Source organism: Thermobia domestica, chromosome 10, assembly GCF_964235325.1.
Source record: "Thermobia domestica chromosome 10, izTheDome1.hap1.1, whole genome shotgun sequence".
Lineage (NCBI taxonomy): Eukaryota > Metazoa > Arthropoda > Insecta > Zygentoma > Lepismatidae > Thermobia > Thermobia domestica.
This window is the reverse complement of record NC_137463.1, coordinates 97,084,738-97,109,423: the sequence shown is the minus strand read 5'-3', so window position 1 is coordinate 97,109,423 and position 24,686 is coordinate 97,084,738. Positions and strand designations below refer to the sequence as shown.

Below are 24,686 nucleotides of genomic sequence, written 5' to 3'. Positions count from 1 at the left end.
CCAGTTCCAATCCCATCCCATCCTATATTATTTCTTTTACAAAATATTATAGCAAGTGTATAATTTTCATGTTAATAAGAACCGAAAAATATAATAAGGAAATAACTTATTGATATTTTCCTTTAATGACGTATTTATTCAGAATTCGAGTACTTTTGATTTTAGTGATTGTTTTCAGTTTATGCTCTTGCATAGCTTCTTCTCTCATCCTCTTTTCTTGGAAAAAGAACAATTTTGTCTTCAACAAAGTGTGAAAGATATACAGACAGAAATATACATCTCAGTACGAAACGTGATTTATTGTGATGAAATGGACAAGTTTGTCATTGTTAAAAAAAGAAAGCTACAGCAAATTATTAAAGTTTTTTTTTAACTTTCCAGCATGTAAAAATATTTTTTCTTTATAAGACTATACTTGACAAGGCAAGGTGTGCGATCATACCCAAAAAGTTAGCAAGGAAGTGAAAGATTATTTTTTTGCTCAAATATTTTACAGGTTTATGTGCGTGAAACACTAATACACCATGGTCTCACTTGTCCGCCCTTTGTTTATTTCACATACCGCATTATCCGACATATCATTGCAGGTAAAAATTTGAATCAATCGGCAAGAACTGCAAGTTGTGGTCTTAGTCTATTTTTTGATGCTCTGAACTCTATCGCCTAGCGCGGCCGTCTACACCATGACTCATGTTTATCATTCAGTGCAGGCATGTATCCACGTTTTCTTTTCGGAGGAGGCATAACACGAATTCTCCTAAGCACATAATTCTAATGTTTTAAAAAATCAATAAAATATCAATAATAATAATAATAATAATAATAATAATAATAATAATAATAATAATAATAATAATAATAATTCAACATTTCTGTATTTCTCTTAAACTTTTTTCTTACTTTGCATTTATGAATCGGCTTGCTTTGAATAAACTGCATTTGTAGCAGAAACAAAATTAAAAATATTTTCGGGAGACATGTAACTAAGGAAAACTGTTTGCTATGTATATCACATAACAAAAATAGCAAGAAGGCTAATACATATCGTACTAATACATGAAAGTTATAAAGAGAGCGGAAACGAAATTTTAATCATATTTAAAAGTGTTCTTAAATTCCACCTAGGATCAATTGCATTACGGTATTTTCTTAGAGTGTAACATTACAGCAAAACATTGTCCAAAGTTGGACACTTACTCACAGTAATCTGATATAAAAGAACCTCAAAAGGGTAAAAGCAGGTTTATTAAAAAGTGCTTGAGTTTCGGAGGGGGACCGCCGCAGGACCCAAGGGTTCCGATCCTGAAGTGCCCGGGACCCCATTGCTCATATGGGTCCCCGCATTGTATTTATGAATATACAATATTTGGCATAAATTGAATTCAATTTCTCTTAAAATTCTCATATATGCCTTTTGCAACCAAACACACATCTGAATGTGCCCCCCTAAAATAGAGAGAAATCGGCGCCCTTGCCAGGACCCCACGCCGGATAAGTCCCTGATTCAGTGCAGTACATTTATTTGTTATAAAACATGATTATTGTGTAAAATTATATCATAGTTTGACTTTTAATAGGTCTTTTTTTAACACATCCATATTATCCGGCGTTGTGCCTATCTGATGTCGGATAAGCGAAACTCTACTATATTTCCAAAGATAGCATATTCATGAACTAGAATTGTATCATCATAGAATAAACATTAGCGCGAGTGTGAAATGCTCATATTAAAAGGCTGGAATAAAAAAAACATAAGTATTGTTATGGTAGCGTGAAAACAAATTTAAAACAATTCAATATATTTCCTAGGTTTCAGATTATCATCTTGTGGGTCGTTGTGTATTCTTTTTTAAACATAGTTTTAAAAGTAGTACCATTCGCAATATTCCTAAGGAAATCGAAAGTAAAACTCTCATGTGCCTCTCGTGGCAAAGTGGCTTAAGTGCATGGTCCGAAATCCGATTCCCACGATAAGGTATAACAAATCGGTACATAAAAGGAGTGTTTAATAAACCAAATGAAATAAATCAATCACTCAAACAAAGCCCTACAATATTATGAAGATATTAAGGATATGTTATTTAAATAAGTTTGGAGCGACTGAAATGTCCATCTTATATGAGTCACTTTCAAAGGTAAGGAAATGAAAACTACAATACCAAGTTTAGTCAGCCGACTCTGGCTAAAGTTACCCTGCCAAGAAGTTACTGAAATACCAGAAAACATAGTAATCGATGGGAAAGATTAGGATAATATTGTGAGTAGGGTTTTATACTTCAAATCGTAGATAATATAGATCATCGTTTCAGGAGTTACATTAAAGTGCATATCGTTGCTGAGCCATTAAAAAGTTTTATATGCAGATTTTGCTCAAAGTATGATTTTATAGATGTAAGTGCAGTTTGGTATTGAGCATATACCTACAACCGTTATGTGATATCGTTCATTTAACGGGCTGTTACGTCACAAAACAATCCCTGCTATGTGATTCTGCAGTCAAACTGCTCCTATCATTTTCTGCTCTTCGCAAAGACACCTAGCTGATTTTATGTTTGAAGATAGCAATAATGCGCGTCCAGCAGTTGCACATATCAGAGTTTCTTCCTGCCGCCTGCAGCAGTTTTTTATCTCTCCTTTAAAATTTTAAATTTTAGACAGCGTTTTTTTTAAAGTTATAATGATGATATGTAGGAGTGGATTGAAGTGAGCATTAGAACACAATGTCTGTTGATCATTGATGGATGCTTACGGACAGGCTTGAACTTTTCACAGCGTTCAATATTGCAGTGGTTCGCAGTGTTGGTTTCACACCGATGCAGAAAGATATGAATTACCAACACCATAGATCACCATAGCAGCAACAGAATCTTTTACGATCAGAAATGATTATTTCTACACTAGCGTTGGTTTCCCGATTTGCTGGGTGAAAATAAAAAAAACTTGAATGCATAATGCCTTATCACAATTGATTGGTAGTCATAAAAAGAGTTTCTTAGCGAGTAGGCTTGCGGGGTATAGTGCGTCTTTTGGAACACGCTTGGATGCAATGGCGATGTTCTTGCGGTTTCATAAATCCAGGACGATTTTCTTCCTCGTAGCTTAAACTTGGATTTTGTATAAATAAATAAATTGTTAATGGGGCTAAACGCCAGGAATGTAGTTAAAGGTGGGTCATGGGGGGCCAGACGCCCAAATCCCTACAAATTATTTCAACCTATGGACACCCATGCATAATACATTCAAATCGATATTAATTTGATAGAAACACATTGAAAAAAGTGCATCGTAATGGATTAACAGGCGTTGGACTATCCCTCAGAACAGATCTAATATGAGGCAAAATGGAGTCTTGAAGATCGTAAATGGTAGCAAGTAAAATATCACACCGCCTCGCTCGCAGTGCATCACTACGTTCCTTGAGAGAGGATGTAGGTGGAAATCCGCACCGGATTCGTGTATCCTAAATGGAATACAAATATTCAATTATGTTAAGATCCGGTGATCGGACAGGTGTCCAACTTCATCCTGATGTTCTTCAAACCACGCATCAACAGCTTGCGCTGTGTGAATAGGCCCATTATCATCTTAAAATATGGCTTTATTGCAACAACAATATCTGGTTCATATGATACACATGGTCCCCTAAAATGGCGACAAAATCACGGGCAGTGACGTCATCAATAAGTGTCAGCATAGAATTTTCTGAAAACCTCGATATAATAATCCCACAGTATCACAGAGTCGTTTCACCTTTGGGCAGAGACACTACGGATCATACGTTTCATTGGACATCCGCCACAAATAAACACTTTCCGTGCTTTGAAATAAAGTGAGGGATGACTCATTACACAATATTACACGTTTCCAGTCATCAGCAGTCTATGTTGCGTGTTCGCAGCGCCAATAACGTTTTGGTAAGCCACTATTGTCCTTTATCAACAGTTTCGCCAATGCAACCCGACTCCGTATTTCCATGTCCAGGTAACTCGTAGCGGACTGTGATTATGAAGACATGTTTTGGGAGGTGCTTTTCGAGGTCTTCCGTCTCTTATACCCAAGTCACATGACGGTTCAGAGTGATGATCTCCTTTAATGCTGTGAGAGACCTTCGCGAAGTGTCCCCTCGGGATTCGTCTAAAATTGATTTAAATGCAAAGTTCTCCGCGGCCCAAAGTGCATTGTACTAATTTTAGCGGCCCATACGGATAATTTGCATATTTATGAGCCTTCATATATCCGGAATTCATACACTACGATAACGCTTGGTCACAAAATTGCTTTTAGTTTCTTTAGATGTAACTAAACATGAATGTGGGCACATGCAAAAGAAATTGGATCAAGTACTGCTTCTCTGATACGTGTTATCTACACCGGCAGCCATCTTGAATCCGCCATATTGGATTCAACTTTCGGTTTTTAAAATGGGAATAGACGCATGTGATACATCAAATTCATACAAAATTTTCTCGGAAACTCATTGGTGTAGTGAGTTTTACGGTAGCTTGTACCATTTGCAAGATATTGCATGTTAAATATGAGGCACTTCACAAATTCAACCAGTCGTGCAGGGCCCCGTATGTATTTGGTCTAAGAATTAATTCGTGCGGGTGGACAAGAGATGGCGCAACGAACGGAGCGTCCCACAGTTCCGTGTATCCACACATGTGTTGCAAACCCCTGTCATCGCGTATCGTTCGTAGTATAGGGCAGTGGATTAAAGCGTCAACAACACCAGTTTGTAGTTAAGTGAACATGGCGCAATTTGTGCCTGATAAAGTGTTTTTGCGGGGTGTCCTGCTGCATTACTTTAACATGCAGAAAAGTGCGACTGAAAGTCATCGTATTTTGGTGGAAGTGTATGGTGACCATGCTCTAGCTGAGCGAACGTGTCAGAAGTGGTTTGCACGGTTTAGAAGTGGTGATTTCGGCTTGGCAGACCAAGAGCGAGCTGGACAGCCAAAAAAATTTCAAGACGAAGAATTGACAGCATTGCTCGAGCAGGATTCGTGTCAAACGCAGGAACAACTTGCAGCAGCATTAGGCGTTGATCAAACAACAGTCTCCAAACGCTTGAAAGCCATGGGAATGATTCAAAAGATGTCACATTGGGTTCCACATGAATTGAAAGACAGAGACGTTGAAAGACGGAAAACCATTTGCGAATTGCTGCTTCAACAACAGAGCAGAAAGGGGTTTCTGCATCGAATTATTACGGGTGATGAGAAGTGGATCCATTACGAGAACCCTAAACGAAAAAAGGCCTGGGTGAAACCAGGTGAACCAGGTCCATCACAACCAAAACGAGATATTCACTGTGCAAAGGTTATGCTGTGCATATGGTGGGATATGAAAGGTGTGGTGTACTATGAGCTGCTGCAACCGGGTGAAACTATGAATGGAGAACGTTATCGACGACAATTAAAGCGTTTGAAGCAAGCTCTGGCCAGAACACGACCAGAATGGGAGAACAGACATGATAAACTTATTGTTCAACATGATAACGCTCGCCCACATGTCGCAAAACCGGTCAAAACCTATTTAGAAAATGTCGGATGGGAAGTTTTACCCCACCCGCCGTATTTACCAGACGTTGCTCCTTCGGACTACTACTTGTTCGATTGCATGAACAACGATTTGATTGGGCAGCGGTTTACTTCTTCAGAAGATATCGAAACATAGGTCTCTGACTGGATCGCTTCCAAGGATGAGGACTTCTTTCGCCACGGAATCCGTACATTGCCTGACAGATGGGCGAAAGTGGTGGCTAGCGATGGACAATATTTTTCTTAAGGTATTTATGTATTTTGTGTTTGTACTACAGCTTCAATGTGTACGTACCAACCGCACGAATTAATTCCTAGACCAAATATATGTGATCTTTTACGTGATTTATTGTTGACGAATTTTTTTCTGAACGTACATACATACAGACACACGGACGTAAATAGGATATGGTAGATCTTCACCAAAATCTGGTCGTATCTAGATTTACATTAGGCATTTTGTTCGTAATACAATACTTCCTTCTTATAGTATAACATGGAAGTAATAACAATCACTCACAAATGTTGTAAGATTTTGACACCAATGTTGTAGAGAGTTTGTTTATACCTACAGTACTTTTCCAGTTAGAAATTGTTTTGATTTGTCAACATCAAAACCGTAAGCGTAACTGATATTACTCTGCAATGTCTATTCGCGAAGTGCCTAACATGTAATATCTCGCAAATGGTACAAGCTACCGTAAAACTCACTTTACCAATGAATTTCCGAGGAAATCTTATATGATGTATCACATGCACCTATTCCCATTTGAAAAGCCGAAAGTTGAATCCAATATGGCGGATCCAAGATGGCGGCCGGTGGGGATAACACGTGTCAGAGAAGCAATACTTGATCCAATTTGTTTTGCATATGCCCACATTCATGTTCAGTTACATCTAAAGAAACTAAAAGCAATTTTGTGACCGAGCGTTATAGTAGTATATGATTGATTCCGGGTATATGAAGGCTCATAAATATGCAAATTACCCATATGGGCCGCTAAAATTAGTACAATACACTTTGGGCCGAGGAGAACTTTGCATTTAAATCAGTTTTACATGTATCCCGAGGGGACACTTCGCGAATGTACCTTGTGAGAGGTTTCTTCGAACTCCGTTCCTCTTGGCTAATGTGGTTGTGTTGTGTTTGTAGCTCTTCATCCCTTTGACACTGTCTTTCGCCACACACCCAATATACTTGCCACCTTTGTCACGCTTGAACTACAAAACCGACCGCAACAATACCTTTCGAAATCACAGAGGTCACCTATTTCACAGTATCATCGTCTGCTTAGTTCACTGTACAATGACATTTTATTGCTTCTCTCGTAGTACAGAGTTTGGTCTAGCACAGCACGACCAACTGATCGCTGACTATTCGTTGCTGCGATTACCAACTATCCACTGGCGACCAGACATCTAGCATGTTTCCATTAAATGATAACAAAACGTAGGTGTAATGTTCAATGTTATTTCAAAATCTTGAAGACCATCATCGCTTGGTGAAGGGGTATAAAATTTCTCAACGAAATAAATGTTTCCCGCAGAAAATAGCAGCAGCCATTTCTTGATTACTTAATTATCTAAATGATTGTTTTCACTTAGAGCCATCCCGTCGATTCGCGTTGCCTAGGACTAAAATAAATTGGGGGTCAATAATGAAGATGAGACTTCCTTATCAATCGTCTAAAGACCTTCTTTGTTCGAACTGTGATTTTTTTCTAATCCATGATGAGATATTACATTATGAGTACAATTTTCGAAATTAATAGTATACAATCGTAAAAATATCTCACAAAACGATGGTTTATCGCAAAATATTTTGAACCCAAAGAATAACTTATAAGTAATAAACTTGTTACTTTTCCTGAAGAGTCTGAGTCTTAAATGAGACGGAGTCTCTCGAGCCTTGTGCTTGGAGCAATGATTGCCTTACTTTTCCTACCTTAACGTGGGACAGTCTTGATTCGACTTGATCCTAAGCAGATTATTTAGAAGTCGAAGTCGGAAAATGTTCCCCATTTTTTCAAAACAACCTTGGCCGATTACAGTCTGCCTCACGTGTGAGAGGAAAAGCTAATGAACAAACAAACTAATAAATGAATCTAAAGCCTTATAATTTTTTTTTTCCAAAATTTACATCTAGCAACATCAATTGTTGGTATTCCAGAACTGTAAATTCACCTATATTCATGATTTACTTCTATCGTAGTTTTGATATGAGAATGATATGCCTGAAACTATAACACAGATTAATACATTTTTTCCTTTAGATTTTGGAGTTTTACTTAACAATCAATCAATTTGAATCTGTGATTTCAGTATTTTAGAGATTTCCTTAAATTTTTCACTTCTACAGCAGTTTGCAACTAACACCATTAACATCTTTTTCGATATTTTTATCAGGTAATGGGTCTGTCACTTCCAGTATATTTGAAACAATCAACTATTTACAGTGTCTTGCTTCATTAATCAGAACTATATTTAATATTACACAATTCCGTGCATTTTTTCCTTAAATCTGCCCCTCCCTGCGTTTACTTTTCTAAAATGAGAATAGAATAATCCTATTACAGTACTATCGTTTATCTACAATGTTAAAACACAGGAATTATTATACTTAAGTTTGTGCTCCTTAATCTGCTCCTTCAAGTGATTTCTATAGAGAACGGGGTGTGAAGCAATGAAAAGATACGAATTTTTTAAACTTAAGGTCAGTGGTTCCAATCCACCCAGAAATTTTTCATTTTTTTTTAAACTTAATCATTATCTAGAATAACGGATTCACATTAATTGGTGTTTTAATTAATCACTTTGGAATTTAAAATGTAGCCCTTAAAAGGACTGATTAATTGTCACGAAGAGTTCAGTAGGAAGTCAACGTCCTTCTGCATCAATTACGGCATGAAGCCGTCGTGGCGTGCTTTCAATAAACTTTCTGAAATAATTATGGCTTTCTTCCGAAGCCTTCATTTCATTTAAGATTTCATTTCAAATAATTTCAACTTCAAACAATTTCAGGAAGTAGTTTCGAATAAACAAACTACTCTATAAAAGTCTGAGTACTTTTAAAATAAAATTCTCGCGAACATTATTTCTAAATCGAAGGATAAGAAGATTAAATTCACTCTCTTATCATTATAAATCCATTTCAATTGAAGCAATTGAAATAGTTGGGAAAAAAGCAATACCCTATATTCCAGTGTGCCACAATCAGTATAATGCGGCACACTGGTGTGCCCAACAAAGTGAACAATGTGACGCAAACTTTTAACTATTATTTACAGAAATATTTGTCGAGTTTCTTTCTTTTATTTATTATTATGATCAACGATTTTTCCACGGATCAGCTGTCTGTGTACAGTTAAGTAGACACAAATATCACATTGAGGGAATGACTATAATTATTTACTTTAATAGTAATAGAAACTCCTATTTTCTTGTATTTCTACCGGGAATAACTGCATCCCATCTAGAAAACTAGGACTAACAACAAAAAGACCCGCTGTGCTGACCATACACCACCCCAAAGTCGTGAGTGCCACAAGTCCTCTTCTACGCCTTAGCAACCTAAGGGCTATTGTGTTCAGAGAGAGAGAGAGAGAGAGAGAGAGAGAGAGAGAGAGAGAGAGAGAGAGAAATGATTTAAATCCCTTGCCCTCACATGCTTTAATGAGTGTTAACATATGTTTATAAGTTACGTAAAGATCATTTTGTTTTCTGTTTATTATTATTATTATTATTATTATTATTATTATTATTATTATTATTATTATTATTATTATTATTATTATTATTATTATTAATTCTTCCTATTATACATTTTTTTAACACGTTGACTACTATTTGTATGGAATTCCATATACACGGCTCTCCCGTGCAGCGCCGCGTGTATACACAAACAATATATTCCAAGTCTGTTGTGTTCGTTCAATAGGTGTGTATGTAATTAGATACATATCGGGTAGAAGTCAAAATTTAATGCCCACGTCATATATATGCAAAACCATACACAAAGACATTTAAGGGGCTAAAACATAGGCGAAAACAAAGAATTATTGGCGGATTGTCGCACGTGGTTTACAGATTATAACGATGAACAGTTTTAAATTTCAACAAATAGTTTTAATTAAGCGCAAATTTAACTTACAGTGTACAGTGGGGAAGGCTCACGAGTTCTCTAGGATTGTTACAGTATCGAACCCCGTGAAATGCACTGCAAACATGTCCGCAAGCCCCCAGAAATGGTCAACAGATATTGTGTTCTAATGTTCATTTCAATGCAGACCTATATACGGACTTCAATTCTAGCCCTCAAACGAAGGTGCATACTACCCATGATTTGCAGTATGAAAATCTCTCTCAAGCAGTGTATTCTCCTAACATATCTCCTAGCGATTACAGCATTTGTTGATATCTCAATCACTTCTTAGTAGGATAGCTTTACCTAGAGACCACTGATTAATCTGGTATTGCATTTTCCACGTTGTTACCTTTGGAATTGACAATCACCGGATGGACATTTCAATCGCATCTACCTAATATTAACAACGTTTCTTTGATAATTTCATGGCATTGTATTATTTCTTTGTGTTATTGATTAGCTTGGTTAGATTATTTAAACTCTTATTTCTTTGCACCGACGTATCAGCTATACCTTAACGTTGGATGAAAATACACTAGATCTCACCGGGAATCAAATCAAGAACCAATGCATTTGAACCATTTGGCAACAACACGACACATTTAAAAAGGTGTTTCGATTTTGTTAGGAAAATTGTGATTAGGCGCATAATTTAGAAATATATTTAAGAAAGAGCACGAAACAAACGCACTGAATTTTCTAGCTTGAATTTCTTAAACAGACTCGTGTTAGTGTGCGGCTATTACTGAAACATTTATTTGGGAAATGCGAATAAAATAATGTGTTTTGGAAAACTTTGTTCAAAGAAACTTTAAGCCCAAAAGTAAAGTACCCATTCATCATATTTCCGTTATAAATAACTTATGCCATATATTAGAATTATTAAATAAATAATTGTGTGAACTATGAGCAAAAGCGTCTGAGTAATTTCTGACAAAATTGTCAAAAAAGTCCCTCCAAGAATAAACTATCCCTTGTGGATATTTTCAGGACAAACGAGCTATGCTATGTTGTTAGTGTTTTTATAAAACATTTCTTTATGAAATTGAACAAAATCGCTACATATAGTTCGGTTATTTATGTAACATTTATACAAGAAATATGAACAACAATCATCTCCTCAGTTGTTTTTGCGAGATCATCGGAAAAAAACTTCCAACCAAAGGTAAACTACTCTATCTGTAATTTTGAGGATAAACGATTTATACTTTATTGTAATTTGTAAATTATTTATGAAATCTGGACCAAGTAACTCGAGTTATTTTTAAGCAAATCGTCGGGAAAAATTTCACCGTCAAACTAAATTACCTCTTTTAGATTTTTCTTTTCGGGACAAACGAGTTATACCATATTGTAGGGTTACTACTGAAATATTTATTACTGAAATTAGGACAAATTCGTCTAAGTCATTACTAAGAAAATTGCCATAAAAATTCACTCCTTGAGAAAAACACTCCTTTTGGATGTTTTCGGGACAAACGAGTTATGCAGTATGTTAGGTTATTAATGAAACATTTCTTTATGAAATATGAACAAAATTGTCGGAGACGTTGATGGGAAATCGTCCGGGAAAAGCTCACACTGAGAGTAAACTACTTATGAATGTATATATGAAGAAATAGTTAGGTTATTAATGATAAGTTTACTTATGAAATGTGATTGCGAAAAATTGTGCGAAAAGAATGCATCCCATACAGTAAATTACATCTTATGTATTTTTCAAGACAATAAACTGGAAACAATCGCAGTTACCAATAGTACTCTAATTCTGAATAAATACGTCATTAAGGAAAAATGTCATCGATATTTCCTTACGTTGTTTTTATTCTTATTAATATGAAAATTATACACTTCCTGTAATGTTTTGTAAAAAATAAACGATGGGATGGGATGGAATTCAATCTGGTGTCAAAACAGTATAAAAACCACTACCATCACTCTACCCACCTAACCATGGAAACTACATTTTTCTTGCTTTCTTTTTCTTAAGAAATAAATCGACGCCATAGCCATGGTGCGTGTCACTTCCAACCTCAAGACAAGAGTTTTCCTGTTTGTTTCTATATTTTCGTACGACATCTTGGTTACAGAAGCTAATTTAAATTTGGCAGACAATCTAGAAACTAGGTTTAAACCAATAAATGCTATATTTGACTCCACTTTCCAGTTTCTTGATGCAACTTTCCTACGAAATTCTGAAATTTCCTCCGCAATCGTGCTCTGTTACTGCAAAAATCCCTCGAAAGCATGATTGCCAGTACACACAAAATGGAGCATAATATTGTTTATTGCTTATATTTTTATTATTTTATTACATTTTTTCAAAACATCTCCTTAGATGGGTTGCTTTCTATTATCTCTAGTTACTAATAGCTGAATTTTATGCATAAACAAAAGGAAAATGGAATAAATGCGAAAAATCGTGAGTTCTACTATACCTGCAATTTTTTTTATTTTAGCATGTGGGTACTATGATAATTGTAAGAGGTCAGAAGAATTGTTGGATTCAGGGCTAAAAGTGAGAGGGAACGCGGGCAGACGTCGATCCCCAAAATCTTTGGCGTCCTCCCACTTTCTAAAAATTACAATAGGCAAAGATAGGCACGGAGACGGCGTGATATCAAACGTCCCCCTATCTTTTCAGATCCACTTTTATCCCTTTTTGGATTGTCATCAACTCAAGAATAGTTTCTTAAACAACTCTCTCCTCAGAAGGTGTTGTTGCTGCTATGGTGGTCCATGATACGAGTAATCCATCTCGTCTTTCTCAGGTGAGGTGAAACCATCAAAAATTAACGTTGCAGTGCTGACTTCATGAAATACACCGCAAACTCTGTTATTAACTGCTGTAAGCGTTTTGTTACAAGTATACAAACAGTACTACAAATGTACAGTACAACAATTTAAAAAGTCTTTTGATTTATCAAGTTATGTTTTGATTTAACAATGTCATTTATGTCTGTTTAAATATCTTATTCAAATGTCAACCATTTTATTTGCATTTATTTGTTTCCCCATTTTGTTTTATTATTACTCCTATTTCATCATTGTACACAAAGTTAGGGAGATTGTTTCACGATTTAACTCCATTTTAGTTCAATTCATGAAGAAGATGAAAAAATATTGTTTGTATTCTGTATCTACACCGTTATGCTATATGATCTGTATTGGAAGAGATGGCGCTGTAAACACTAAGTATTTTGGAGCTTTGCTCTCATTTTTTACTCAAGTTTTACTATTTACAATTCATTGCTTTGGACAATTTTATTATTTGTTACCATCTTCATATACTGTTTTTCATTTTCAATATGTTCATACATCGATTATCCTTCTTTATTACATTAATAGTGTAATAAACAATTATATTTAAAACAGGCAAATTCGGTACCATTTTAGTACATATTCTTATTTCAAACAATCTATAATTAAAACCCTTCTTTATTACATTAATAGTGTAATAAACAATTATATTTAAAACAGGCAAATTCGGTACCATTTTAGTACATATTCTTATTTCAAACAATCTATAATTAAAACAAATATAGTGACGAATCTCCCGCAAGGAAGGTAACTGAAACTGATCTGTATTCTATATAAAACTAAGATGGAAATCGAGGACATGATAAATTTAGAACAATTTTGTTTTAAAACAGTGAATAATATACATCCTTGATAGTACTATATAATACCCAGTGCAACAGTTAAAAAGCTTTTCCCGCAAAAGTAGGTGTTCTTTATGTATTTCGATCTCCTGAATTCGAAAATGACATTCAAAATATCCTATCACCCACTGTTTTGGCACAACTCGTATACTTTTACCAATGTTTATAACACATGTTGAAGTATTACATATTCATATATATGAAACACGAATCATGCTGAAGTAGAATATAAATTTAAAACAACAAAATATTGAGATATGCACACAGTGAACAGATGCATACAGAGAATGTGGTACAAAACATGCATTAAGCTAATTCATTCCGTGCTTTCTTAGTGGTTATGGCGTGTCCTGCTTTTCCTCTTATGTGGCATTTCCGGGTGCTCACGGTGAAGCATCCAGACGTAGCCGCCCATCATCCGAACATCCCAAGTGGCCTGGTATCGTTGTTCCATGTCCTTAATATCCTGATGGAATCTTTCACCTTGTTCCTCACTTACAGCACTCAGATTTGGAGGGAAAAGTCAAGATACGAATGTAAAAAATGTAACTTCAAAGTCATTGAGGATTCAAATTCATTTTGAATTTCGTCAGCATGTTCTCAACTATGTCGACATAATCTGGGCTACGATTGTTTCCCAGGAACTTTTAAACCACACACCTAAAGGTCGTCCAGGCTTCTCGCTCCAGGGCATTCATTAAATGAAGGAAACCTTCATCTAACATTAGTATGCGAATATCGGGACCTTCTTTCAACTTAGCATCTGACAGATTGGGAACTTGTTACATAGCTATTTGAAATAGTTGCCATACTTACGTGTGCGTTGACAAACTGCTTCATTATACCTAATTTAATGTACAGAGGTAGCAAGAGTATTCTCTTTCCACTAGAGTGTCACATATGATATTTTTGTTCTCTGGAACTAATTCCAACCTTCGGAGCCACTGTTTTTGCTCCCAATGCTTGTCACGAGCACGACTGTCCCATTCACAGATGAATCAAGAGAACTTGCTACATCCTGAGTGTTGTCCTAGAAGCATACTCAACACTTTCAAATCACCACACACCATCCACTTGCGATTTTCATAATGTATGGTAGTAAGAAGCACCTTCATATTGTCATATGTTTCTTTCATGTGAACAGAATGGCCGACAGGTATTGAGGCATACATATTACCATTGGCATTGTGCAGCAGAACTGCCTTCAGGCTTCTTTTAGATGAGTCAATAAACAGTCTCCAGACACCTGGTGCGTACGGAATGTTACACTGACCCACCAAACCTTGTACATCATGCAGTACAGTAACAAGTCCTTTCGAGCAAAATATTGTGTGAATATCACGTCCCTTTGTTTGTAAAATGTAACGGACGTACCGGGTGCTAACAACTGTTTTTCACGCAGCCTTGACCCTAGGAACTCTGCTTTGTCTTTTGTCAGTCCCAGATCACGGACTAAATTATTTAGATCTGACTGAGTGAATAGAATAGGGCCCTCATCTATGCCTACTTCAAATTCAGTATCATCCGTTTCCTGCACAGTATTAATGTCATCACTGTCGTCCGTATCTAATGTCTGCGGAGACTGTGGTATAGGTATATCCGGGCCATATGGAACAGGACGAATCGCTGAGCGAATGTTGTTCGGATACTCAATAGTCTTTTGTTTTTCTTGTTGAAAGCAGTAACCTTACAAGAGCAGAATTAGCAGTCGTCGGTATGATTCTGTTGCTCCCGCCAGACCTAGGGATGCCAAATCGTAATGACTTCTTTCCTGACGCGCACCGTCGTAAATCTTCTACACACAAAACCTGTGGAGCCCATGACTTGTTGATGTCGCCTAGTTTCACTCCGAAATAGGTATGGTATACTTTTTTAACAAAATCAATAATGTTTCTTCGGTCCTTTTTCACCACAAGTTCACCACAAATATAACAAAAACTGTTAGGAGAGTTTATACAGCCTCGGGTAGACATTGTACACCAACACTAACACGTACTTCCTCCCTCAAACAGCACAGCTACAAACAGAAAGCGCCATTTCCAATGTGACAGTATGCTGTGTGCCGCTAGAGGAGCCACTATTGAACAGTTGAAAGCGATGCGTCGCTTCTGAGCTTCATATGGTGTTTTCGTATATATTATAATATCATTATATTCCATTGTCATCAATTGCAAATGTAAGCGATTTCTGCCAAAACTGTGGGTGATAAGATATTTTAAGCATCATTTTCGAATTCAGGCGGTCGAAATTCATAAAGAACTCCCGCATTTTCTTAAAAAAAGTTTTTGTGACCTTGCAATTTGTTGCATTGTGTTACATAAAATAAACCTGGCAAAATATCAAGTTGATACTATATTATAGGAGAAAAGGATTTCATCTGTTTACAAGATATTAAGGGTGACGCAGGGAAACGGGAAACTGGTGAAAACTCCGGAATGCTCGGTGTAGCATGTCTCATAGAATGGCAGTTTTCAACTATTTCGTCTACCATAAAGAATGTTTCATTGCATGGATAATTGCAGTGCGTGTTCGGTACATGTTGTCTTTAAGATGTCCCCACCGGAAGAAATCATACACACTAAGATCAGGAGATGTCTCAGGCCATGAAATGTCACCGTTACGTGAAATGACGCGCCTTTCAAACAATTGGTGAACTTCTGTCGATCGTCAAGCGTATGTGACTTGGCTCCATTCTGTTGAAACCACATGTTTTTGATGTTAAAATTAAGATTGTGGAGTCCGGGTTAAAATTAAGAATGTTTCAAACACACCAACATACCGAGCGAATGTTACTGTTCTTGCAATCCCATCCTCACGTTCAAAAAAGTAAGGGACAATGACATCATGACATGATATAGGACACCATACTGTACATACAAGTGGTCTCGGTTACTTTGCGCACTGTTATCGTTCTGCTATTCATTACTAGATCATGCACAACATCAATATTTCCTTTCGAACACACATTTGTTGTAACACCAGCACTATTTGAATGTTCACAGTTTTCAAAGCCATAACGGAATTCCTATGACCAGTTTCTGATCATATAATAGAATGGAGTAATATCACCCAATACATAGGGATGTAATGGGACGTATACGGCGTATAGCTATAGTAACATTTTTACAGTCCAGCTCATACACCTTAAATTTACGGGTGCATATAGAGCTGAAAATGTTGAACGTATATTTACCGAAAATTCTAACATCACATCATTGTAACACAGTAAACACATCAGCCAGTATCTCCGTCTGTGTTACCTGTTAGACCTTTGATCTGAAATTACGACGTGTACACTAAAAGTACGGATCGTTTTGTTCTAATTTCCAAGAGTGAAGAAACACGGGAAACTAACCTGTGTGTATTTCTCAACAAACTCTCAATCTTTATTGGTACAAAGTTGCCACCGTTCCGTCCATCTTGTACAGAATATGGCATAGTCTTTTTGAGAGTATGTTTCAGATAGTGGATAATAGCACTTCCCAGCAATATCTACTGGTAAATGTCATCCACGAAGAAAGTCTTGAGGTTTCGGAACAACTAGAAGTTACTCGGGACTAAATCTGATGAATATTGTGAGTGTGGCACAAGTTCAATACCGTGGTCAGCCAAGAATGAGATCACAACATTAGCACAATCTCTCAGTGCATTGTTCATGTGGAAGCTGAAATTGCCACTTGTGGTCGTTTCTTAGTCAAGTTTTGCAAACATTCTGTATACAAAATTGTACGAAAATACTCATCCGTAATTGTATGACCTTTCGGAACAAGATGGGACAATATCACTTCCTTGGAACCCCGGAAGATATCATACAGTACCTTCTTATTGGATGCCACCTGGCGAAATTTTCTAGAATGGTGAACCTGTGTTTTCACTATATCGACTTCCTTTCTTCTTTGTTTGTGCGTTGAATAATGGAATCCGTGATGCATCTGTCACAACACTTCCCAAGAATTTGCGTCCCTCTTTCCTGAAATGTGTCAAGTTTGCCACACTTAATCGAATCTTTGCTTCTTTTTGACTGTTATTAAGCATTCGTGGCTCCTAGTGAAAAGAAACTTCCCTTAGGCCCAGTTCGTTCGTAATCATTCGTTCTACTGTTCCCCAAGGGCGCCGATTTCTCTGTAAATTTGGGGGGCCCATTCAGATGCAGAAGGTATATAGATTTTAAAGACAAATTGCACTCAAATTATGCCAAATATTGTATATTCACAAATACAGTAGGGAGCCCTCATGAGCTTTGGGGGGGCCCGGGCCCCCCAGGATCGGCGCCCTTGCTGTTCCCATTGTTAGCCCCAGTGTATCACAAATCTCTTTCATGGTGGAATGCCTGTTTTGCATGATGAAATTTTGAACATAGGCAATGTTGGCGTCAGTTCATGCAGTGTTTGGATGTCCAGACGTCTGTTCAACTTTCACGCTGTTCACCATGTTTGAACTCACGTACCCACTTCCTAACAGTATTTTCTGCAAGAGCACTATCTACACACATTTTCCAATTGGCGATAAATATCGGCTGCTCAAGGTCCAGCTGCAGTAAAGAATTTGCTCTTCAATTGAAAATTCCAAATCCCCGGGCAGTATCAGAAACACCTCTTGCTTGCTCAGGCACTATGACTCGACTGTTGCCACCTAGTAACGAAACCTGCACTGCTTAGAGACGAAAGATAGAGACAGTTGCTTTCCTAAAGTGACAAAATAGTGTGGACTTCAGAACTAAACGGCACGCACCTTTTGTGTGCACCTCGGTGTACCTTTTTCTAAAATCACGGGATGCAGTTCGTATTTCCCATTTCGATAATCTGGACGCATTTGCTACCTGCAAAATACAGAGGAAACGACCAGTATCAACGACATTGCCCCGTACTGTGATATGCATACTTCCAAAGAATTACAGTAGAACATATTGCAAGCATAATAGTTTTGTTGAACTCCTTTTATATCGAGGGCAACAATTGTTGAACACTTCTCGTGGGTTATATATTAACTTATGTAACTAAATATAATAATGCTTTGCTATTGTTAAATCAAATTGTCACTATGGAAATTATGTATGAAGCCCACGTGAGTGTCGTTTTCTATCTCCTATTGTTTCCCAACACTTTGTTCTGAAGTGGCTAAATTCTATAGTAGGAATGAAAACATTTTCGCTGTATATATTCATGATATGTTTGTGGTTTTAGTAACAAATATGTTTCTATCCGCGGCCCATAGTTTTATTATTACCATAGTTTTATTATTATTATTACTTTCGAGTAATGCAACTTATAGACAGAATATAGTTCCCTAAAATCTCTGATAAATAAGAAGGCTAGTACGATTATAAAATTCTTGTTGAGTCGATTTGGTTATTTTTTGTTGCTAGGTTTGGAATCATAGTGATAACAAACTTGACATAAGTGCCACTTGTCTCGAATTAGGTCGGACATCCCGACATTTTTTTTTTAATTAGCTACGTATTAAACGTAAAAGGGATACGTTATATGACGGGAAGGCAATTATAAAATATGCGGTAGAAATTCTTAATGATATTTGTGTAATTAGACCCACGACGTTTACCTATGATTATTTTAGAGATATCGACATTGCCGCAAATCCCGGGGGGATGAGGGGGACATGTCCCCTCCAATCTTGGAACTGGGGGGACTGTCTAGGGTTGCCATCTTTCATCTGGAGAAATTCCGGACATATCGAGAATTGGAGTCAAGTTAAAAGATAGACATGCAAAACAAGTCATAATGCATCCCTGTTACACACCTGCATGCATGGGTAGACTCTTAATATTAAAAAATGTTTTTATTTGATATTAGCGGAACAAGGTAAAAAGAGGATAAGTGAGAAATTGTACTTTCAAAGAGAGCAATCCTTGAGTTGCATTGCAAAAGGAAAATAAAAATGCTTCTTTTCAAAACAGCAACTATTTCTTTCTTGAAAATAAATACTTTTTTAAAAAAAAAAACTTATTCCCCTTTAAGAATGCGACCTCAGATTTCCTCTCTTTAATTTTTTTTTTTTTTTTTTTTTTTTTTTTTTTTTTGCGTATTCTCTTTTACTTTGTGACTCCAGTTTATCGAAATTAAAGATGTACATAGGATAAAATTCAGTTACGTTAGACATACACACTATATGAACATTACTAAAATGCTTACGAAGTAACTTCAAATATGATGTCAAAGCTCATATTACTTGTAGTACTTATAAAGTTAACTTCCATTTAAGTTTGCTTATACTTGAATTGCGTATTATGATATATATATATAAAATGGAGATTTATAAATTTTCATATTCCCGGACATTTGGCGTCCGGAGTAGATGTTGCTCCGAACTCCGGACGAACTATTTATTTCCCGGAATGTCCGGGTCAAACCCGGGCCGGTGGTAACCCTAGGACTGTCCCTCCCCAATAATCCGATTTGAAATGTGCTCTTTGGGAAAAATGTGATGATTTGTGTCCTATTGCCACAAAAGAAAGTGAGACAAAATTGATGCCCCCCCCCCCAGAATAAGCCTCAAATCTGCCCGCCTTCCAATGTTGAAGACAACTTTGCTCCCTGATTCTCCACGATTTTTCAACTTCTCAAATATTTTGAGCATTGCTTAGAAAAAGAAAAAAACTTGTCCCCCCCCCCCCAATATTGAAGACAGATTTGCGCCGCTGGATATCGATATGGTGGTAAAAAAAAATAACGTAGGAGCAGCAGTGAAATCATAGTTTCACTTGTTCAATGGTTCATAATTTCTGTTTAATTAGCTGTCAATAAGCTAAAGCTTTCGTTTAAATTTTCATTTCAATTTTCTTCCAAGAATACACGTATTCGTTTCTATTATTCTTAATGAATTGTTCGATGTACAAATTTTGTGATGAAAGATCCGCCTACATATGTTCGATGTATCCCGTAATAGGCTTACCAAAAGGTGGCAATGCTAGTGGCGTAGGTCCGTTATGATTTAAGGTGTTTTATGATATGTATATAAGCTATGTATAACTTGTGTAAAGAAAAGTTTCTAATACATTTTAAAATGTGTTTTAATTAGGAGTTTCACACACTGACGACATAAACTACTTTCTCGATGTCAGTGTAATGGAGGACATTGATGATGAAGGCCCAGACAAAGAAGTTTCTAGATTATTAGTTGACTTGTGGATTGGATTTGCAACAACTGGGTAAGTAACAACAGTTTAATAGTCATAATACTAGGTGTTTGTTTTAAAATGTAAAACACAAATTAAGACATTTTATATGTGAAAAATGAATTATTAAAAACGCAGAAGGAATATAAATCAATTACTTTGAGCCTAGGTGTGCTTTAGAGCACAATATAAACTTAGTATTAATCTCATTACACTATTCTAGTTTTTCTTTATGATCTTTATTTTGTTGGTAAAAATCACTATATTTTTAGCAGAATGGAATCCAGACGAGATGGTATTCCATGTGGTCTTGGTAAACTTTTGATTTAAGGATGTCTATCTCGGTCTGATATTCAAAATGGTATCTCAGTTTCACTTTGACAATCTATAAATAAATCAGAACCGGACCAACAGATTCATGTAACCAGTATTATCAGTGGTAACACTAAAAAAGAAGTAATTAGAAGTAGAGTAACTACAAAAGAAGTAAAAGAAGAAGTAAAAATCAAATAATCGAAATTTATAATAATTTAAACAATTCATAACGATATTTTAAAAGAATATTAATGTGATCAGTATTTCCGCTTGTTCTTGTTGAATGGATTGGTATGTCAGTAAATGAAGAATTTTGTTACTGGCGAGGAGAAGTGAGACAACAAACGCGATAGTGGATATTGACTCCTCAACCTTGCCATTCTATGACTGACGTGGGTCTCAAATATAACGGCGGAGCGCCTACGCAGGGGCCGTGTTACCGCTCAGCTGGACGGTAAAATTCCAACTTGTTATGATTGCTGAGTCTCCGCATTTTCATTTGCACATTCTCGTTGACTGCTTGCTGTGGTAGACAAAATCGCTCTTTGCGGTAACTCGTTACTGTTTTCAGTGACACTATGATAGATTTATTCTCAATTCTCACATTAAATTGGTTCCACATTAAAAAAAAAAAAAGTTAATATAGAACACTTTCTTTCGGTACAGAGTTTTTAGTTCCGAAAGCCAAAAGATTTAAGAAGAATTTTGAGTACCTGAGAAAAGAAATACACAATGATTTAAGAGTGAAAATATGAAATATAGTAATATAGTAAAATATAGTAATAAAGTAATATTATAGTAAAATTTGCTTCACACAGAGCAGAGAAGAGAACTCATTTGTACGCCGTACTGTAGGTAATTTAAAACTGTTGGATTGGATTCAAATTTCGTATTTCGAGAAACTCGCCTAAGGATTTTATTTTCAAATATTTTCAGTCTGAGTTCTTCTCCCAAAGTAAACATGTTTTGCAACCATATAGCATACAGACATAATTATCGTTTTACGTATTTTAAGGTTTGAAACATTGGACAGAATTAGCGAACACAAAAGAGTTTTTGGACCGAATGATAAGACAAATTCTTCGCTTTCAGTCGACATTTAATTTCTTTGTGGATATGGTTTTCATCTGTTAATGTCGAGCCTAGGTATTTGAAAGTGTTCTCTTTGTCAAAAGTGTTACTTGATAATTTGACGTATCTATAATTTGTAGTACTATGATCACTATGAATTTCCATGTATTTAATTTTCTTTGCATTTATTTTTAAACCCCTGCAGGCGTTTAACCTCTTCTACCGTTGCATTTTTTTTCAGCGTTCCATGCCAATTCTTTGCATTATTTTTCCGAAATTTGAAGTGTACGAGATATCATCGCATTTTATTCTATTTGATAGCTCTTTTCAAGAACATAAGGAAATGGATGATGATGTATGATCCTTACATATCAATACACTCAAGAACAAACACGATACAAACTAGCAAATATGAAAACAATATGATTAACATTACAATGATTGACAGCTCTACAATCAGCTGTCACTGTTTTGATCGCAGGATTATGAACTCGGCATTAAAATAAAGCGAATAAGCGTGTTTCCGTGTCATGAACAACTTTGTATAGATAAAGCAAAGCGTGTGTGTAAACTCAATTTTCGTGTAACGTAGGCGCATGTGTTTATTCGCCAAGAGCGGCAGGGGAGTTAATAAAACTTCTGGATTTTCCTTATATCTCCTATCACATTGACATCATCAGCATAAGTCATAACCTGGTTAGTGCAATTCAGCTCTCGGCCCTGGACCTATCTTTAATTTTCTTTACACATTTAACTGAAGATTTACCTATCGTTCCGGAACAAAATTGAATAATGGCGATTACACATCTCCTTGTTTCAGGGTACTCTCAACGTGAAAGCTCGTGGTCAAGCTTTTTCCTACTTGAACTTTACTTTGAGTTTCATTTAAACACATCTTTACTAATATTACTAGGTTTTTATGTAAGAATGTTGTATAATGAACCATTCATTATACAACACCGTGAAATCACTAATATTAAAACCAACAGCAATTTTAAAGCTTCTTGAAGTAATATTCCGCTTAGAAGAACATTTTCTTGCACAACAAAAACAAAGAAATAGAGCGCTTTTTTCTCTCACTTTTTTTGTTCTATGTTTCCAGTTTCTAGTATCCGATGTTCGATGTTTTACTTAATTCTTTTCTCATGCTCTTAGAATAGGGAAATTGATATCTAAGGTCAAAGATAGCTGAGTGTACAGATTATAGAGATTGAATACAGTGTATATACAAATAAATAAGGATATGTCCTGTTTCGAGGAAACGTGTCCAATTTCAATGAAGGTCCAAGTAGTGGGGTTATACTGTATCTGTCAACGAAGGACCAAATTTATTTGGTGTAACTCCTCCTATGCATGCATGCAAATATTGTTTTACAACAACAAGTGCACAACCGATATTGTTTGAAGACGACTCTACATATTTAATTGAGGTTTTATTTTTCATTTCAGAAACCCATCAGCTTTAAGAAATTTTACTTGGGAACCGGTGCGTACAAGCGGCAATTTGAGATACTTAAGCATTGCTTCCAATGAGGATGTGGAAATGAAAACAGGTTTAATAACAGAAGCTAAGAAGTTCTGGGAATCTCTACCACTACGTGAGGCAGGAAAGAATTTAATACAAAATGGAGAGAGCAACACGACTCAAGAAGATAATAGATTGGAATTGTAATGGACTTATCCTTGGTGCTTCAGCAGTCTCAATTGTTCATATACCACTTTTTATTTATCTAAAGGTATAATCCTTTTGAGGTAGAAATACAAGTTCAAGTGATATTTAAAGATGCATTGGCATCTCCGTTGTCTCTGACTGCGTAAATACATTACCTAAAATAATAATTGTCCGCAGTATAAAGCCTCCAAATAGAAATCCCAAATGTCTGATCAAAGTTGCGAAACTAAACGATAGTACAAACCATTTGGTGCTTCAATACATTATCCCCTTTCAAATATATTATGCTTATTAACAACAAGCGCTTTTAAACTTAACATTTATCCTATAGATACTTTTTTTCTATATTATTGTAAATTGGATGTCCAGTCAAGAACGGAATAAATATACTTTATACTTACGATTCTTCACCGTAGTTTCATTTCTTCTGAAAAGTACGGGTCATGTACTATCGATCGTTCCCACATTTCTTCCTCGTTGTCAGTAGCTCAGTATGCCGTCTGTGTCTGTCACCGCTAATACAAGCAGATATACAGCATTGTCTGCAAAATACGTAATATGAAACACTCATATTCCAGACCTAAATAATATACTCTTTACTTTTGCAAAATAACTAATATCTGAGGCAATCATATTCTAAAGGTATGTATTATAATGTTGGCAGGACTCCATTATTATTATTTCAGCGAGGCTTGAAGAAAAGTAGCTCTCATAAAAATATTTTCATAGAAACCTCATTTCATATACAAATTCGATATTTCTAAACGCTGTTGTTTAAAATGTCGGTGAAATGCATGATCTCTATGTTGAGTAATGATTAGTAACGCTGATCCACTAAAAATGATGTGATCGAATAGATTTACAAATTGTGTCTAGAAACTAAACAGAAAGAAACCTCCCCGCTAAGTTTATTCGATGATGTATACAACTGGAACGACCGGGTTAGTCATCTACCATAACTTCCTGCTCATGAAAACTGGAAATTTCTTTTCCACCGTAGAATCTTATGCAAATAGATAAGAAGGGCTGATCACACACATTCTTGCCCAGAATGGTAATCTTTTCATGAAATACTTCCAACCTCAGTCTCTTGGATAATCATAACATGACAAGGAAAAGCATAACTATAATTCTTCGAAGACCGACA

At 36.1% G+C, this 24,686-nt stretch overlaps 1 protein-coding gene across 1 annotated transcript in view; it reads left to right on the top strand.

Annotated features, from left to right (window-relative positions):
• The window catches only part of LOC145662589 (esterase E4-like), a 94,264-nt gene extending 70,325 nt beyond the window's left edge, over window positions 1–23,939 (top strand). The window contains exons 9-10 of the mRNA XM_081728307.1: window positions 20,385–20,514; window positions 23,317–23,939. Of these exons, the coding sequence (XP_081584433.1) occupies window positions 20,385–20,514; window positions 23,317–23,539 (353 nt within the window). The 3' untranslated portion in view covers window positions 23,540–23,939. The remainder of the gene's footprint in view (window positions 1–20,384; window positions 20,515–23,316) is intronic.
• Window positions 23,940–24,686: the final 747 nt, after the last annotated feature.